The sequence below is a fragment of the Primulina tabacum genome, chromosome 1 (genome assembly GCF_025594145.1).
Source record: "Primulina tabacum isolate GXHZ01 chromosome 1, ASM2559414v2, whole genome shotgun sequence".
Lineage (NCBI taxonomy): Eukaryota > Viridiplantae > Streptophyta > Magnoliopsida > Lamiales > Gesneriaceae > Primulina > Primulina tabacum.
In genome coordinates, this window is record NC_134550.1 from 7,173,968 (window position 1) to 7,193,480 (window position 19,513).

General features: G+C 36.3%; 1 protein-coding gene and 2 long non-coding RNA genes across 3 annotated transcripts; 2 read left to right on the plus strand and 1 right to left on the minus strand.

The window, feature by feature from the left end:
• Nucleotides 1–5,282: 5,282 nt before the first annotated feature.
• LOC142517361 (uncharacterized) lies at nucleotides 5,283–15,426 on the minus strand. Its single transcript, XR_012813115.1, has 2 exons — nucleotides 15,254–15,426; nucleotides 5,283–6,076 (listed from the first exon to the last, which is right to left on the minus strand). It is a non-coding gene; the product is annotated as an uncharacterized LOC142517361 (long non-coding RNA).
• On the plus strand, nucleotides 6,076–15,403 carry LOC142517372 (uncharacterized). Its single transcript, XR_012813126.1, has 2 exons — nucleotides 6,076–6,417; nucleotides 15,174–15,403. It is a non-coding gene; the product is annotated as an uncharacterized LOC142517372 (long non-coding RNA).
• Nucleotides 15,427–18,233: 2,807 nt separating the features above from the next.
• LOC142538468 (uncharacterized) lies at nucleotides 18,234–19,246 on the plus strand. Its single transcript, XM_075643785.1, has 2 exons — nucleotides 18,234–18,622; nucleotides 19,102–19,246. The coding sequence occupies exons 1-2, from the start codon at nucleotides 18,283–18,285 to the stop codon at nucleotides 19,116–19,118; spliced, it is 357 nt and encodes a 118-aa protein (XP_075499900.1). The 5' UTR covers nucleotides 18,234–18,282; the 3' UTR covers nucleotides 19,119–19,246.
• The last annotated feature ends 267 nt before the right edge of the window (nucleotides 19,247–19,513 follow it).

Genomic DNA, 19,513 nt, shown 5'->3' on the forward strand with positions numbered 1-19,513 from the left:
TAAAGTAGTAAAATCATTAAAGAGAAATAAATTTTAAGTGTTATGAAATAGTGAGAAAAATTTTAAGTGTTGTGTGAAGTGATAAAATTGTGTAAGAGAAAAAAATTTTAAGTGTTATGAAGTAGTGAGAAAAACTTTAAGTGTTGTGAGAAGTAATAAAATAGTGTAAGAGAGAAAAACTTTTATGTGTTGTAGTGGAAAATAGATCGAAAATAGAGATATTTATAGAGAGTTTGCGCGGTATTTGGCTTAACCGTCGTTAATTTCAAATTAGCGACGGTTATATAAAACCGTCGCCAAATGTTGCGACGGTTACAAGAAAACCAGTCGCTAAAGGTAGCGGCGGTTTTTAAAAAACTGTGGCATGTTTTGACATGCGACGAATTTAACTTAAACCGTCGTTATCCGTAACGACGGTTTATCTAAAAGCATTGCAATAATTAGCGACGACTTGCCTACAGTCGTCGCTAAGTTGAAATTAGCGACGGAATTTCTAAATCCGTCGCTAAATATGGCAACGGTTTAAAAAAACTGTTGTCATTTGTCAAAAAAACACGCTAATCGACAACGGTTTTCATAAACCGTTGTCGATTGGCCAAAAAACACGCCAAAAGACAACGGTTCATAGAACCGTTGTCTTTTGCCCTAAAAAAACGCTGAAAGACAACGGTTTTCCAAAAACCGTTGTCGTTGACCCCCTAAAAGACAACGATTTTTAGAAAATCATTGTCTTTGACCCCCTAAAAGACAACGGTTTTGTAAAAACCGTTGTAAAGTCGCACCTACGACAACGATTTTCATTAAAACCGTTGTTAAAAACTCTACGACAACGGTTTTTCAAAAAAAACCGTTGTCGTAGATGCATTGTCGTTGGGTGTTTTTCTTGTAGTGATTACAGATAATAATGCTGAAACAGCTCTGCTTCCTTCGAGGTTACATGAAATTTAACTACATTTTCATTTGAAGGGTGTAAAGGACCCTGTTCGACCCCCCACCAGCTCCGTATCCTCCTCCGAGGCTACAAAAATTACATATGATATGTAACCACATTTCATTTTAAGGGTTAAACATTCCTCACTCAGCCCTGCATAACATCACAGTACATAACTAAGCAACCTTCGCAAACATAAAATGTGGTTTATATGTCCACAATGTCCAAATTTGATTAATTTAGACCAGAAAATTGTATGGGTATACTAGAAATACAAGGAAAAAGTACATTTTTTTTATCAATCTCGTTCGGAGCACATAATTCAAAAATAGAAAATAAACAAAGAAAAAGCCACTCATACCATAGTCCATAAAATCTCATTTTCTTTTTCTCTTGTAAATAATTTACAGAAAAAGAATGACGCGCAATTACCACACACTACACGCGTCAAACAAAACCCAGAAATCACAGCGAAAGAAAACCCAACTTGTAATCATAAAACTACAAACCTAAATCCAATATATCAATAGAAATCAAATTATTCAAGTAGCAAGATTCAGGGGGGAAAGTATTATAATACAAATTATTAGCGTACATAACATTAATACACTTAGAAGGGTGAGCAATTGATGCTGGAGTCAAATATGGATAAGACGAAGGATAGAAGAGTGGAGCGGTGAAAAGGAAGAGCAATTTTCAGGCTTTTATTTGATATTTTATTGATTCTTTATATTTTAATATTTATAAATTAAAAAATGGTTTTTTCCTTTTATATGTAATAAAAAAAATTTAAAATCTTGGGTCCAAAAAAAGAGATGAGCCTGAGTCGTTGGACTCTCTTGACTCTGAATAAGCACGGCCCTGGTTGTATTTTTCTTTTACGAATAATTAATCGATGCATATGGATTCATACGTATAAATTATTAATATGTTTGACGTGAGACATTCTAAAATATTTATATCCGAGAAATGTATTGATATGGTCCATATCTGGAATGAAAAATAAAATTTTCAACATAAAAATAATATTTTTTTCACAAGTTGGGTTAGATAGAGGATGATCAGTCTAACAAAATTAAGTTGTAGATAGTTTTATAGGAGTTTTTGTGTAACATAAATAATAAATTTTCCGTAATTATATAGGTCGTTTATTTTTTCACATAGAATAAGGAATTCAATGAAAATAAACTTAACACAACTTTTCAAGCGTATTCTAATTTAATGATTGTTGATATAAATAATTTGTTATCTTGATATTAGACTTGTGACAGCGGGCAAGCCCGCAACCCGAAAAAAAGCGTCATTTGGGTGAGTTAGAAATTATCAATTCAATCCGCCTATTTGGCCGACCCGTCCTCCAATTTTTAGTTATATTTTATAGGTTGAGTGAGCTACTCCACAACTCACCAAAACTAGTCATGTAGCATGCATGGCGGTCCTAGATTATTTTGACAACTCTATTTCCAGTTTTCAGTACTTAATTAATTACAATACCCCAAATTAAATAGGAGTATATTAGTAAAAGAATAGAAAATATTGTTAAACATGGTACATGATTAAATATTTGAGACAAAAATTTTTTTTTAACATACCCTATATAATTGAGGCGGATGAAGATAACGAGGAATATTTAAACCCTATTTATTCTTTCAATTGTTTAGCATAATAACATACCACAAAAAATTTTGTGAGACGATCTTAAGGGTCAATTTTTTGAGACGGATCTCCAAATTGAGTCACCAATAAAAAAATCATTACTTTTTATGTCAAAAATATAATTTATTATTGTAAATATATACACAACAGACTCGTCTCACAGATAAATATCAACGAGATCGTATTACAAAAGACCTACTACATAACATACAATTCCCACTAATAATTTTTTTTTTGGGATAAAATTCCCTCTAATAGATTGTAGAAGTTGTTATTAATGTTTTTCAGTCGGTATTTAAATAATTATCCATTTGACCTTCACGTATATGATTTATATGTTCATATTAGCGAACGAGGCACACACAACACGTATGTAACTAAACACATTTTGTTTTTAAAGTATTTGATTTAGTTATGGTATTTTGGCATACAAAAATAAAATACTTTTTGTAGTTTATTAGAATCTGATTTGATAAATATATAAACAATATAACACAAGGTAACGACACAGGCATTCCTCTAAAAAAACTATGTTAAAACTATATTACTTACATGACACAAAATACCTTCCGTGAGTATTATGCTAATGCCATTTTTACTAAATGATGCAATTTGACATAATATTTCTATGAATAACCAAATCTCACAAGGTTACAAGCCTACAACAGTTGGTAGCAATATTTTTTTATATTTGATCAATTCAGTGGAGGCCAAAAAATCTTGATAGACCTTTAGTCTGGCCAAGACTACTTTGTAATCTTGAATTATTTGAGCTGCATAGAAAAACCAAAATCTCAATATCACTAACCAGATAAATTCTTTGTGTTCACTTTGTGCCTCTTGTTTCTTCCCATTGTAAAGAAACCTTCGACCAATTTTCTTGCAAGGAATAGAGATGTCAATGGGGCGGGTATGGGATGGATATGGCTAAACCCAAGACACGCCCCATGAAAAAAAAATTGACCCATTATCCGCCCCACTCCGGTTAAATATTCTTCGAACCCGCCCCACCTTGAATATGAAACGGGGCCGTGAGACCCGTGATTTTTTTAAATAAAAACATTAATATTTCTTCTCACATGACTGAATTATGTAACAGACAACCCTCTAAATACAACACAATAGAAAATTTATTCATGACTTCGACCACACTTAATAATAACAAATAAAGTATTTTCACGACATAAAGAATTACATAAAAAAATGAGTTACTAGCTCTCCAAAAAAATTTTGACATCCCAAAAAAAAAGTCATAACATAACTTAAACAGATCAATATAAAATCAGCAAGTAGAAAATATTTCAGACACATTCTTGGGGATCATCTTCCTCTTCATCAAAAATGGTGGGACAAGTTGGTAAACTACTTGAAAAATTAACTACAAAATTAAAGAGATAAATTACATTGAAAAAATAAAACTATAATTTAAAACTGTAAAAAAATGTAATTTAAAGAGAGAAAGTGCGGTAACAAAATTAAAATGAAATTACAATAACAAAATAAAACTGTGATTTATTTACTTTTTACCTCACCCCACAACCATATTCGCGAGCACATCAATGCCTCCAAAGTCGTTGGATTAAGCCTACTAAGACGAGGACCAACTATTCTTCCACTATTGCTAAAAGCAAATTCAAATGCAACGATTGACATAGAAATAACTAAGATCATTATGATTGATGTGAGTTACTAAAAAAATGAAAATTAATAAAATTAAAACCATAGAGTATTTATATCAACATATATGGGACGGTTATTATAGGACTCATGATCCACTCCATACCCGGATGGGTCTGAAAAATTGGACCCGAGACCCGCCCCATGACCCATTTAGTATGCCCAAACTCGCCCCATACGCGCGGGTCCATTGAGGGTCTGGGTAAAACTCGGACCCATTGACATCCCTGGTAAGGAAAGTGCCATTTCAGAAACAAATTTCCATCAAAATACTCACTTCTCCTCTTTGTTATGTAATCCGAATTAATGCAACTTAATCACCATTACATAGAAAAATTGAATCAGAATATCCGCAAATTAAGAGAATATCTAGATTAAAGTTAATCAAATGAAATAAAATTGCAGAGGATATATTCAAATTCACCGAAAGATGTGGAATCATTTGATGTAAGAATCATCTATTCATCATTTCATAGAAGATGTCAAAAATCACCAATGGGAAAGTATTACCAAAAAACTCGCAGCAACATGAAACTCCCAATCAATAATGCTCTAATCTGAAAAAAAAAACACGAATTTTTTAAAACAATACCAGAACAACCTTAATATATCGATATTCATGAAATTCTCGCCAGTGATTCCAACTACTTTGCCCCCTCGCTGCCTTTGAGGTTCCCTCTTGTAGAAATGGGAAATCAACGCAAGAAAAAGTGGGTAAAGTCAATTATGCCTCATCAGGCACTGCCAGAATCCACTCATCGGCTGCTACGTGGAATTTTTTTATTGTTTTTTATTCACTTACCCAAATGAGAAAAGTCATTGTTTTTGTGTAAGAAAAGTAGCTTTCCTGTACGTGTTCCCAACCATGGTAAAGTCTACACCCACACCACGATTTATTCACCTTTTCAGATCTAAAATGGTTTCCACAATCCTATTATCTTCACTATGATCTTCACTGATCTCAGTTATTTGAGAAATATATGGAGAAGAAAGCCTCAAGTTCAACTTCCACTACTACGTTTAACTCTACTACTAAGAACGCATGCTCAAGTTCAACATCCACTGCCACTGCCACTGCAAGTTCGAGTAGGAAACAAAAACAAAACGAGAAAATAGCTCAATTGGTAGAAGATCAAGCAGATATAGCTCGTGAACATCAGAAAAATGCGTTAAGAATGATGGAGATTTCCGAGGAGCTCAAACTCATGCTGGAATCCCTGCATTTTAGTGATGATGAGTAGAGTTATTGCCTTGCATATGTTGTCTTTTTTGTTGCTTAATGTATTAATGAGATTGTTGATTGAGTAGAGTTATTACACCCAATTCCAGCATCTCTTTCCAGTGTTCTTTCATTTTTCATGATCAAATCCCTAAACAATATAAAAAATCAATTAGTAAACAAGTTCTAGTGATCAACTTCTGATAAACTAGAATCCTTTTACTAGAACTTCTTTCATCATTTGAACCTTCACATGAACAATTAAATTCATTTGACTGAAGTTCATTAGTATGAGAAAAACATCGTTGATCACCTTTCCTCACACTAAAAAGCCCTTGGCATGTGCATATTGACAATACAACAAATAAGCATCTTCGAAACTATTTACAACCATACCCACAAGCAGTTTACTCTCCAAAACATCAACAACAGAGTTTTCAATTTGTACCTCAAAGTTTGCTGGCACAGTTTGACTTTGAACTACTTCTTCATCATCGTCTCTCTCCAATTCTTCAAGTGATAATGAGTTGTTATCCTCCATTTTCAATCAAAAAAACCAACTGGTATAAATATTCGAGTTCAATCGGATACACCTAAAGAAAAAGAATTCACAATAAGATTTTTTCAGACCAAAAAGTGACTAATAATAGAATCAGAAATTCTCAAATAAATTGTCATAAATATGGCATCTCCTAAAGTTGGTTTGCCCGAAACATCTCAAATTGGATGGACACACTGGTTCATAGGTAAGCTTCTAAGTATGTCAACAAATGTTGGTGTATAAGTATGTCAATAAAGGCGAACCCACATCACATTTTCTTCTTCGTAGAGCAACGACATAAGTAGATTTAGATATAAACTACTAACTAATAGTTTATGAGATGTTTCGGTCAAGTCAAATAATAAATCTAAAAAGGTATTAGTTAAATAAGATGTTTCTGTCACGCCCCGGGACGGGGGTTGGTTGACACCGGCGTTGCTCCTCAAATTTACATTCGAAAACAACAAGCCTCAAAGTACAGAATTCAGAAACCAGTCTTTTATTCATAATACGAAATAAATCAATTGTCTGTTACAACTCGAATACTGATGTTTTACAGCGGAAAATGTAAAACCAGATACAACATTGCCTTAACAGATACATCGGAATTAACATAACATAACATAAACTGAAAACAATAATCTTCTTCACCAGCCCCAGAACTGGATCTGCTCTTTCTCCTCTAATATTTCTTCCTCGTTCTTATCTGAGATGAGTTAGTGGGTGGGTGATATGGTTGTCACTCAGTAGGCAGGGGCGGGAATAACTCCCAGTTTTCGAAACCATTTTCAACAAAAACAGTAATACAATAATATACAGAAACTCATCTTTTCAGAACAGAAATCAGAATTCAGATATCACAGGTTTCAGAACAGAAATCAGAATTAGTAAGCACTGAGCACGTTAGTGAATTTCATGGCTAAACTGATATCAGTCCCCTATATGTTCTCTCCTCTAAGGGGTGAGGCCAGAATCAGAATCAGAATTCAGAAATGTTCAGAATATATATTCCTACCATTAGTTCACTAGGGAGTTTCAGTGCTTCAAAATCATATATCAGAAATACACATACAGAAACTGTACTTTGAAACAGAATTATCAAACTGATTTCAAGATATTTATATATAAGCCCACTTACTGTAATTTGCTAGAATTTCGGTTGAAGTCTACTGAAATTTGGCTGCTCTCGCTACTGGATTTTACTGCTTTACAAAAGCACTCTCTCTTAACTCGAAAATTTAAGTGATAATCTCAAAGCTTGTGTAACCCATTTCAGAGACTTGAGGGTGATATTTATAGGTGAAATTCTAACTGTTAGCCTCCCAATTAAGGCCATAATCTGACATTAACAATCTTTATTTCGTGTTAAATGCTTCAGTTACAAGCTATGGTCTGAATTAGTAACTGTCTGCTGGGATTTCGTGCTGCTGCTGTTGGATTCCAATCTGCTGGAAAAATACCAGCTTCTGCTGGAATATTTAGCTTCTGCTGAAATTTACTAGCTGTTGCTACTGCTACTGCTGGAATATCAGGTTCTCACATCCCTCCCTCCTTATGAGAAATTTCGTCCTCGAAACTTGGCTATGCATGATCTTCAAAAAGATAAGGACTATTGTTCTCGCATCTTTTCTTCCAACTCCCAAGTAGCTTCTCTTTCGGTGTGATTGGATCATTGTACTTTTACATATGGAATAGTTCGTCTCCTCAGTACTTGGTCTTTGTTATCCACAATTCGAATCGGAATTTCTTCATATTTCAGCTCTTCGTTTAAATTTCTCTCAACCAACAGTGGTCCAGCTTCAAGAATATGACTAGGGTCAGAAATATATCTTCTCAGCTACGAAACGTGGAATACATTGTGAATTCTTGACATGTCGGGTGGAAGTGCTAATTTATAAGCAAGTGTTCCCACTTTCTCGAGGATTTCAAATGGTCCGACGTATCTGGGATTCAGTTTCTCAGCCTTATTGAATCGGATAACACCCTTCATGGGTGACACTTTCACATATGCCTTCTCTCCAACTTCGAATTCCACGGGTCTTCTTTTAAGGTCAGCCCAGCTTTTCTGTCGATCTTGTACAGCTTTTAATCTCTCCTTGATCACGGCAACTTTATCCATTGTTTTTTGGATCATTTCGGGTCCAACAATGGCTTTTTCCCCTAACTCATTCCAATACAGTGGTGATCGACACTTTCCTCCATACAGAGCTTCGTATGGTGCCATTCCAATGCTGCTGTGGTAACTATTATTGTACGCGAACTCGATTAAGGGCAGATGTTCGCTCCAATTACCACTGAAGTCTAGAGCACATGCTCTCAGCATATCTTCTAGAGTTTGAATTGTCCTCTCTGTTTGGCCATCGGTCTGAGGATGATAGGCCGTGCTAAGAGTAATTTTGGTCCCCATAGCTTGTTGAAAGCTCTTCCAAAAAAGGGATGTAAACCTCGGATCTCTGTCTGACATTATGCTAGCTGGAACTCCATGCAATCGTACGATCTCATTCATGTACAATGTGGCTAGCTTGTCCAAATTATAATTCATGCGGACAGGTAAGAAATGTGCAGATTTTGTGAGTCTATCTACGATTACCCAGATGCCGTCATGACTTTGTCTAGACTTTGGTAACCCGACAACAAAGTCCATGGAGATATGTTCCCATTTCCATTCTGGAATTTCTAGAGGTTGCAGAAGTCCTTCAGGTCTTTGGTGCTCTGCCTTGACTTGCTGGCACACTTGACACTTGGAAACAAATATTGCCACGTCTTTCTTCATTCCACTCCACCAAAAAATTTTCTTCAGATCTCTGTACATCTTGGTACTGCCAGGATGGACTGAAAATTTCGACTTATGTGCCTCAGACATTACTTCTTGTCGAAGGTTATCGATGTCTTGTACGCACAATCGTCCTTTCATCCACAAGATTCCTTTGTTATCCGTCTCGAAATCTGGTGGTTTCCCTTCTTTAACTTGCTCTTTTAGTTTCACCAAAGCGGAATCTCTATCTTGACTCATCTTGATTGTCTCTCGAAGACATGTTTGTGCTGAAAGTGATGTCAGGATCACCTTACTCATATTCTTTCGACTTAAAGCATCTGCTACTTTGTTGGCTTTGCCTGGATGGTAGCTTATTGTCAAGTCGTAATCCTTCATGAGTTCGATCCATCGTCTTTGTCTCATATTTAGTTCCTTTTGTGTGAACAAATATTTGAGACTTTGGTGATCGGTGAAAATCTCACACTTGGCTTCATAAAGATAATGTCTCCAAATCTTTAGTGCAAATACCACTGCAGCTAGTTCGAGGTCATGCATTGGGTAATTTTGTTCATACGGCTTCAACTGTCTTGATGCGTATGCAATCACCCTTCCCTCTTGCATGAGTACACATCCTAAACCTTCTTTAGATGCATCACTGTAGATGGTGAAGTCTTTGCCTTCAATTGGCAATACCAACACTGGCGTGGATGTAAGCTTCTTCTTCAAAGTCTCGAAACTTTGCTCACATTTTTCACTCCATTGAAATTTAGAGTTCTTCTGTGTGAGCTTGGTGAGGGGTATGGCTATTGAAGAGAATCCTTCAACAAATTTTCGATAATAGCCTGCTAATCCCAAGAAAGCTTCGAATTTCTGTCACATTCTTTGGTCTAGGCCAATCTGAGATTGCCTCTACTTTCTTAGGGTCCACAGATACTCCTGCTGCTGATATTATGTGTCCCAAGAATGTGACGCTTTCTAGCCAAAATTCACATTTCTTGAACTTGGCGTATAGTTCCTTTTCTCTCAGCTTCTGGAGGGTGAGACGAAGATGTTCTTTATGGTCTTCTTCACTTGACGAATATACTAGAATGTCGTCGATGAATACCACAACAAACTTGTCAAGAAATGGTTTAAACACTCTGTTCATGAGATCCATGAATACTGCCGGAGCGTTTGTTAATCCGAACGGAGCTCCCCACGGAGATGCACTTGGTCGGATTTGCTTCTTGTCCAACAATTCTTGAAGTTGCTCTTTGAGTTCTTTCAACTCTGTCGGAGCCATTCGGTATGATGCTTTTGAGATTGGTGCAGCATTGGGCACTAAATTAATCTCAAATTCCACCTCGCGGTCGGGAAGTTCGCCAGGGAGTTATTCAGGAAAGACATCCGGGAATTCTTGTACTACCGGAATCTCTTCTAGTGTAAGTGTGGTTTCTCTCTTTACCTCGCTTAACATAGCTAGGTAAACTTCTTCTCCACTTTTCATGGATTTCCAAGTTTGAGAAGCAGAAAGGAGAGTCTTTCGTTCTTTGGTCTTGCCATGAAATAAAAGTTTCTCTTGGTGTGGAGCTTGGATAGTTACCATCTTTCCATGACAGTCTACTAAAGCATGATTCTTGGCTAACCAATCCATTCCAAGAATTACGTCGAATTCCACCATGTTTAGTTGAATCAGGTTTGCCTTGAAATTCTGATCTTCTATGAGAATACCAATATTCCGATATAGAGTGCGAGTTTCTAAAATTCGATTAGCAGGAGTTGCTACTCTATATGGTTCTTCTAAGTTATCAGGCTTAGCTCCTAACTTCTTGGCAAATCTCTTAGACATGAATGAATGCGTAGCACCACAATCAAATAACACATAAGCAGGTATATTATTGATTAGAATGGTACCAGCTACGACATCATTTGAGTTGTCGGCCTCCTCTTGAGTGATAGTATAAACTCGAGCATTTGGCTTGTTCTCCTTAGGCTTGTTTGGAGTTGTTCCTCATGCTGGTCCGTTTCTTGGATCTGGAAGAGGACATTGAGCAATGCGATGGTCCATCTTTCCACAACGGAAACAAGCTCCAGAATTCCTAAGACATTCACCAGTGTGTGTGAATCCGCAAGTTTGGCACTTGACTACTTCTTTGTGTTATTGAGAAGAAGTGGTTCCTTTGGATGGAGCACTGGTAAATTGGTTGCTTGAAAACCTATGCCTCTTGAATTGCTGGCCCGATTGGTACTGGCTTGGCTGAGGACGTTTGAGTTTGTTCTCGCCTTCACGCCTCTTGATGTCATTCTCAGCCTCTGATGGCGGCTCCCATCAATTTATCAAAACTATTGGGCTCGATAACGGCAAGGGCAGATTGAATACGACGGTTCAATCCCTTCTTGAAGTGATGCATCTTCAAGGCCTCGTCTCCCATGATGGTTGGGGAGTAAGTTCTCAATGAGTGGAACTTAGATGAATATTCTACCACTGTCATGTTTGGTTCTTGAACCAAGCTTTCAAATTCTGACAGCTTCTGCACTCGGACTGCTGTCGGGAAGTACTGCTTCAAAAATGCCTCTCGGAACCTTTGCCAAGTGATAGGTCCCGCCCTTACCATAGCTGGTGAGACTCATTCCCACCATTTGGCTGCTTTGTCCACAAGAAAAAGTGTAATCACATCTACTTTGATCCCTTGTGGAACCTCAAGTAGCCGAAGATGATTCTCCACCTCCTTCATCCAATTTTGTCCAACCTCAGGATCGGAGCTTCCATCGAAGTTTGGAACTCTTGCTCTTCGGAGAGCCTCATAGTGCTGTTTCGTCCCATTCTGAGCTGGAGGTGGTGGCGGTGGCTGGTTAGCATTAGGGTTCACTAACCCTTGTAGCGTGGTTGCCACAATCGTGGCTATAGCCATCAAGTCCACCTGACTGAGGCCAACTGCTGATGGTGGTTGTGGTGGTTGTTGCTGTGCATCCTCATCATTTCGGTTATTGTTGCGGTTGCCGTAGCGAGTATTGCGATTGTTTCTAACTGGTCGTCCATCCATTTTCTACAATTAAGAAAGTTCTAAGGTTGATGGCAGAATAGAGACTAAACAAATGAAGCACTGATGATAGAGTAATTGCTCAAAGTTTAAATATGAAACCAATAGATTGAAATAAATTTTATTGATTCCTCAAGAAAGTGCAATTACAACCAAACATCGAAAATGAGAACATAAATGCAAATGGAACACGTGGTATTACAAAGAAAACCACTACTGATGTTCTAATCTATCATTTCTCCTAATCCCAAATCCATAGGATCCTCTTCGATTTCTTCTTCTTCTTCGGGATCCTCCTCGGGTTCATCTAGGTTGGCTATTACTGCTTGTAGGTGTTCAATATGACCATGCAGAACTGTATTCTGTTCACTAAGAACTTCAACAGTGTCCTGCAGCTCTTGAATCTGAGCATCAGTCTGTTCACTGTACTGATTATGTTGGTGTACGAGTTGGTGATTTTGATCCTTAAGTATTTGGATCTTCTCAACTAATGTATCACGTAACTCGATGAACTCGGCAACAGTCTCTTGAGAGGTCTCAAACTCTTCTTGAGTCTTCTTATTCCTCTCTTCTGCTTCATGCAGATAGTGAGCATATCGTTGAACATCACACCTGAAGTGTTCTGCTCGACGCTCTAACTCGTCTTTGTCCAGCTCTAGGCAGTAGTTATGCTCCTTAAGTTTCTCTAGCTTCTTCTCTAAGCTCTTAATGTAGCTACTCTGGTCAGCCATATCCTACATCCAAATCATGAAAGTGAAGGTTCAGAAATGATATCAATAATACAAGTCGAACTATAGACAATTACTGGAATAAACAGAATCAGTATGCCTATAACATTTAGTAGAAGAAAATGGCTCAAAAATTTTCGGTCTCAGAATAGCGTGAAAATTTTTCTAAAAATCCTTCACATCAAGAACATGAATGGTACCAAGTTTGGTGCAAAAATATTAAGCCGTTTGAAAATAAAAATTCCTCAAAGTTTCAAAATTTTGGAAAATTTTACGGAAATGATGATATCCCTATCTTAACGAAGGATTTTGGGGTTCGTCGGTGGTACATCTAAGCATGATTTGCAAAAGGATGTGAAATCAAGTGGAAATATATAGTGCTGTTATTTTATTGAATGCTGAATTGCAAAGACATGACAATTTTTGTTTTCATATTAACATATTTAATCTAAACAAGACCCGCGGATTTCGGGGTCAGATCCGGTGGGTCGAAGGATCCAGATTTATATCAGACTAGAATCTATCATCCGTGATCTATAGATTAGAGAGATGCCATCGAACCAAGAAGCATTTGAAAATAAAGTTCGGTTTCTAAAAATGCATATTCAAATGCAATGTAGAAATATTTCTAACTACCTTGATGTTTTTCCTTTCATAAATCATTATGATTTTGTTTGGGAGACAAAGAAACTATCGGTTTTTGTCTTTTTTTATTTAGAAACTATCGGTTTTTGTCTCTTTTTTTTATTTACAAAGAAACTATCCCTATCTTAACGAAGGATTTTGGGGTTCGTCGGTGGTGCTAGAACGATTAAATAGTTCTAGGTTAGGTTCTCCTCGTCGAGAGCTTTCCAACGCCTACTCTTAATAGTAAAAATTCCTCCTGGATCAAAAGTTATGGCCGTTTGAAGTTTATGCGAAAAACACCTCAACTTCCATGCCATTTGCAAGGTCTACTGCATGCGCCTACTGGAATTCGCGGTCTACTGGAATTCGCGGTCTACTGCAATTCTGATGCTACTGCAATCAGTCTGCTGCTTTTCCAGCACTGTTAGAACCAGTCTGCTGCATTCCGAGTCTACTGACCCAGTCTTCTGCATTCAGATCTGCTGGTTTCTGTCTACTGGTTCTGATTTCGGGATACTGGTTTTGGGTCTACTGGTTTCCATCTACTGGTTCTGGTTTCGGGCTACTGGTTTTGGGTCTACTGGTTTCCATCTACTGGTTCTGGTTTCGGGCTACTGGTTTCCTTTACTGATTTTTCCCAACTGTACGTAGTTAGTCTATATTTTCAGTAGTCTATTACAGCAGTAAATTTTCAGAAGTTTATTACAGTAGCTTATTTCAGTAACTTTCAGGAATTAATTTCAGAACTCTATCAGAACTTATTATTTCTAGTTCCTCCTCCCCAGATTATGAAACCTGGTTTGCTCTGATACCACTTCAATGTCACGCCCCGGGACGGGGGTTGGTTGACACCGGCGTTGCTCTCAAATTTACATTCGAAAACAACAAGCCTCAGAGTACAGAATTCAGAAACCAGTCTTTTATTCATAATACGAAATAAATCAATTATCTGTTACAACTCGAATACTGATGTTTTACAGCGGAAATGTAAAATCAGACACAACATTGCCTTAACAGATACAGCGGAATTAACATAACATAACATAAACTGAAAACAATAATCTTCTTCACCAGCCCCAGAACTGGATTTGCTCTTTCTCCTCTAATATTTCTTCCTCGTTCTTATCTGAGATGAGTTTAGTGGGTGAGTGATATGGTTGTCACTCAGTAGGCAGGGGCGGGAATAACTCCCAGTTTTCGAAACCATTTTCAACAAAAACAGTAATACAATAATATACAGAAACTCATCTTTTCAGAACAGAAATCAGAATTCAGATATCACAGGTTTCAGAACAGAAATCAGAATTAGTAAGCACTGAGCACGTTAGTGAATTTCATGGCTAAACTGATATCAGTCCCCTATATGTTCTCTCCTCTAAGGGGTGAGGCCAGAATCAGAATCAGAATTCAGAAATGTTCAGAATATATATTCCTACCATTAGTTCACTAGGGAGTTTCAGTGCTTCAAAATCATATATCAGAAATACACATACAGAAACTGTACTTTGAAACAGAATTATCAAACTGATTTCAAGATATTTATATATAAGCCCACTTACTGTAATTTGCTAGAATTTCGGTTGAAGTCTACTGGAATTTGGCTGCTCTCGCTACTGGATTTTACTGCTTGACAAAAGCACTCTCTCTTAACTCGAAAATTTAAGTGATAATCTCAAAGCTTGTGTAACCCATTTCAGAGACTTGAGGGTGATATTTATAGGTGAAATTCTGACTGTTAGCCTCCCAATTAAGGCCATAATCTGACATTAACAATCTTTATTTCGTGTTAAATGCTTCAGTTACAAGCTATGGTCTGGCTATGGTCTGAATTAGTAACTGTCTGCTGGGATTTCGTGCTGCTGCTGCTGGATTTTATCTGTTGTCTGCTGCTGGATTCCAATCTGCTGGAAAAATACCAGCTTCTGAAATATTAGCTTCTGCTGAAATTTTTAGCTTCTGCTGAAATTTGCTAGCTGCTGCTACTGCTACTGCTACTGCTGGAATTTCAGGTTCTTAGAGTTTCGGCCAAGACCAATAATAAATCTTAAAAAGGTAGCAACAAAGGATGAATTTCTTAAAGTTATTTGATATGAACTCACGTGAGACTATTTTTGCATGTTGAGCATCAATAATTCTACGGGCAAACTCAGAGCATCCCAACGAACGAATTGGTGGACATTTTTGCTGATTCCTTGTGAGAAAATGGAAAACAAACACAAAAATGAGAAAATAATAAATACATGGAAAAAGGCATCAACAAGTCTACGGGCAAACAAGCGGTGATGACGGTGAGAAGCGGCGCGACGGTGAGAAGTGGTGTTGGAGTCAGCGGCGTGACGGTGAGAAGCGGCGTGACAGTGGAAGTGACGATGGAGTCGGCGGCGGCGACGGCAACGATCGACTTTTTGTGAGAAAAAAAAATGGGGGAAAATTTTGGGAGGCGACAAGGAGGGATCTACAAAATTTGAAATACCATATCTAAAAACGAAGCAGTAATTGACGTTTACTTAATTTACATAAAAAAAGTATTTTTATTGTCAAGAAAATTAATATGTAATTCCAGGTGGTAGTGGATACTAAACCATGGTTGGGGAGTTTTCATTTGGGTCAATGGATAAAAAAACAATAAAAAAATTCTACGTGGCAGCCGATGAGTGAATTCAGGCAGTGCTTGATGAGACATAATCGACTTTACCGATAAAGTGAAACATATATATTCACGGACTAAACTGGAAAATGAATTTTGTCGTTTTTCCCATTAATTCTAGGAGATAAAAGAGTATTTTTCAAAGATAGAAAATGAAAAATTATGTTCCGTCGGACAAAAAAATTGAATATTATCTAAATTTTGTAAAATAGTAGAGATTTATGTAATAGTAGCAACATCCATACATTTCAAAACTCAAGTTAAATATTTTTTTTCACGACTCCTCGAGCCTCCTTGCATCGACATAACTACTATTTTAACATAGAATAAGTCTATATGAGACGGTCTCACGAATCTTTATCTGTGAGACGGGTCAAACTTATCGATATTCATAATAAAAAGTATTACTCTTACCATAAAAAATAATATTTTTTCATGGATGACCCAAATAAAATATTCGTCTCACAAGATACGACCCGTGAGACCGTCTCACACAAATTTTTGCCATTTGACATAAAAAACCTGAAATTGGATGAACACAACTTTAATAAATTCCATTAATTCCACAACCAGAAACCATAAATGTATAGATTATTAATTTGGGTATCCTACAAACAAACTAAGTAATTCGAAATTCCAAACATTAATCCAATTTTAAATTTCAGAGTTCGAAAAATGTAAGAAATGAACAATAAAATTAACACCACACAAATCTTGGATGATATCTAATGTCAAGTCACTCTGAACTCGGAATAGAGACGGGATTTGCCGGAATCATGGGTGTGAACAACAGAAACCATATATAATGAAATTTCAATTTAATCTTTTTTATCTATCAACTTGGAATCAAAACTAAAATTAAAATCAAAATCCTAAATATAATAAAAATAATAAAAATAAAAAAACAGGATGAGAATAGTTTGGTCAAGGACGGTCATTCGCGGGATAAAAAACGTGAATGCCGGAAACCATATATATAATGAAATTTTAGTCTAAAGAATTCTCAATATTATGAAATGCTACATTTATTCAATTTCCAAAGCAACTTAACAGATAATTATAAAATGTTCAATAACGGCGAAATCAATTTGGAAAGGAAACACGTGTGAAGGCATGATTGATACACGTGATTTTTTTTTTTACAAAAAAAACACTCAGTTTTTAATCAAAAAATAGTAGACTGTTTTCAAAACTAATTATGAAAAGCAAAAGATGACACAGCAGTCATACTCATTTTCACTGTAATAAATAATATTTTTGACATAAAAAATAATATTTTTTAAATTAATATCATATCACGAATAAAATTGGATGTTTGTGACAAATACAGCAAAACTGCACAGAACAAATTGCGATCATATATGGACAGTCAAACTGGAAACGAAGAAGAAATTCTTACCTTGATGGGTTTTCGCGTATATTATGAATAAAACATATTGATGTTGATTCATAAGAATTGTTATGAATAAAACAGATTGATGTTGGTTTATAAGAGTTGCATCTCTCTGTGGTTATAAAATTAGAGGAAAGAATAGAGATCAAAGGAAAATAAAACTTACGGAGTGAAAGTCGTGCGATTGTTGTTGTGAGTGGAAAGTCTGTTTTCAATATTTGAAGATGAACCGTGGCCGAGTGTGTAGGGAATATAGAGAGTGGCTGGTACATTTTTCATTTTGGCATAAAAATTAATATTGCTGACCAAAATAGAATATTCGTGTCACAAAATTGACTCTTAAAAAATCATCTCACACCAGTTTTTGTAATAATTTATTATAGGGGGCTGAAGTTTTATAAAATAATATAGATAAGTTAGTGGTTTTTTCTTCTTTAAAAAAAAAAATTGTAGAGTGGATGCTGATCAGAAGTACAGCAATGACAATTTTTTTTAAGGATTTACGTTTACATATTTAAAGTTTGTAAATAATAAAAAAAAAGACAAAAACCGATAGTTTCTTTGTCTCCCAAACAAAATCATAATGATTTATGAAAGGAAAAACATCAAGGTAGTTAGAAATATTTCTACATTGCATTTGAATATGCATTTTTAGAAACCGAACTTTATTGTCAAATGCTTCTTGGTTCGATGGCATCTCTCTAATCTATAGATCACGGATGATAGATTCTAGTCTGATATAAATCTGGATCCTTCGACCCACCGGATCTGACCCCGAAATCCGCGGGTCTTGTTTAGATTAAATATGTTAATATGAAAACAAAAATTGTCATGTCTTTGCAATTCAGCATTCAATAAAATAACAGCACTATATATTTCCACTTGATTTCACATCCCTTTGCAAATCATGCTTCGATGTACCATTGCAGCACTAGCAATAATTGTAATATATCTTCTAAATAATGCCTAACGCACTTCAGATCATAATGCATTTCCAGTCAGCTACAATTGGCTTCTAAAATGCCTCTATAAAATACCACACGATAGACAAGGACTCCGTGCACCAAAACAGAACTAAATCAGATAGAATGGAAGCATCATCCAAGCGTTTACACATTTTGGGATTCATTCTGATCCTCGGGAACCCATTTTTCAACGGTGCAAACGCAGCCGGAGAGTGCCCGAGATCGACCCCAGACATGGAACTCATGAAGCTGATTCCATGCTTATCTGCAGCTCTAAACGCGAATGCCGTGGTTTCTAGGAGTTGTTGTACTCAGGTTCTGAAACTGGGGAAGAATCCCAAGTGTCTTTGTGCTGTAATGTTGTCTAATACCGCAAAGAGCTCGGGTGTTAAGCTTGAAATTGCTATGACCATTCCAAAGAGATGTAATATTGCTGATAGGCCTGTGGGATACAAGTGTGGAGGTTAGCCTCTGAATTCTTTCTTCAACTCATTTAGTACTTTTTAAATCCTTCCTACATTATATCAGCATCGGTACTCCGGCAGAAAATGTCAACAAGCCAAATATATCAATTTTTTTTTATTAAAATCAAACTTTGAATACTCAGTGAACCAAAACAAAAAACGAGACAAAACAGACCAAAAAAATCATTTTCCCTATTCTAATTTTAACGTCTCACATCAACGTGTCCGGGCAATTCAGAATCGAGTATTAGCTATTGGAATCTACCATATACACATAGTTTTTTCTGTGTCGACGCTCGTCTTGTGGGGCGTACCGTTATAATAACTGAATTTCAAGATATTTAGTACTGTTAAATATATAGTTTTAATCCTTATTCTTGTAATGTCCTATCTCACATTTATACAACATGCTCGTGTATGAAAAGTTCTATTCCAAATTTTCTTGATTTAATAGTCTGTTTTCTTGTGTACTTTGCAGATTACATACTGCCTTAAGCTCTGTGGATGAAGAGTAGTTGTAAGGGGAATATATCGTGTATCAAAATGGGATGATTTCTCTGTTTAATCATCTCATTGTACTTTGTGTGTGGCTAATAAAAATTTATATTTCACTTCTAATTAAATTCTGAAAAAGATTGTATTTTTCCCGATATATTTCGATATATTAATCGATTTTACGTGATGATAAAAAACGATTAACATTATTTTTCAAACCGAGGGTAATTGAAAACTAAGGTTTAAAACGTTTAATTCAATAAATTTGTCACGCCTCGAGCATGGGTCCGGGCCTGCGCCTGCGTGACTGCACAATGGGCCCCTATAGCAACTACTCCGTATTCGTCCTCGCTTTTACGAACACGATTAACCCAAGTTGCTATAAAAGTCAATTG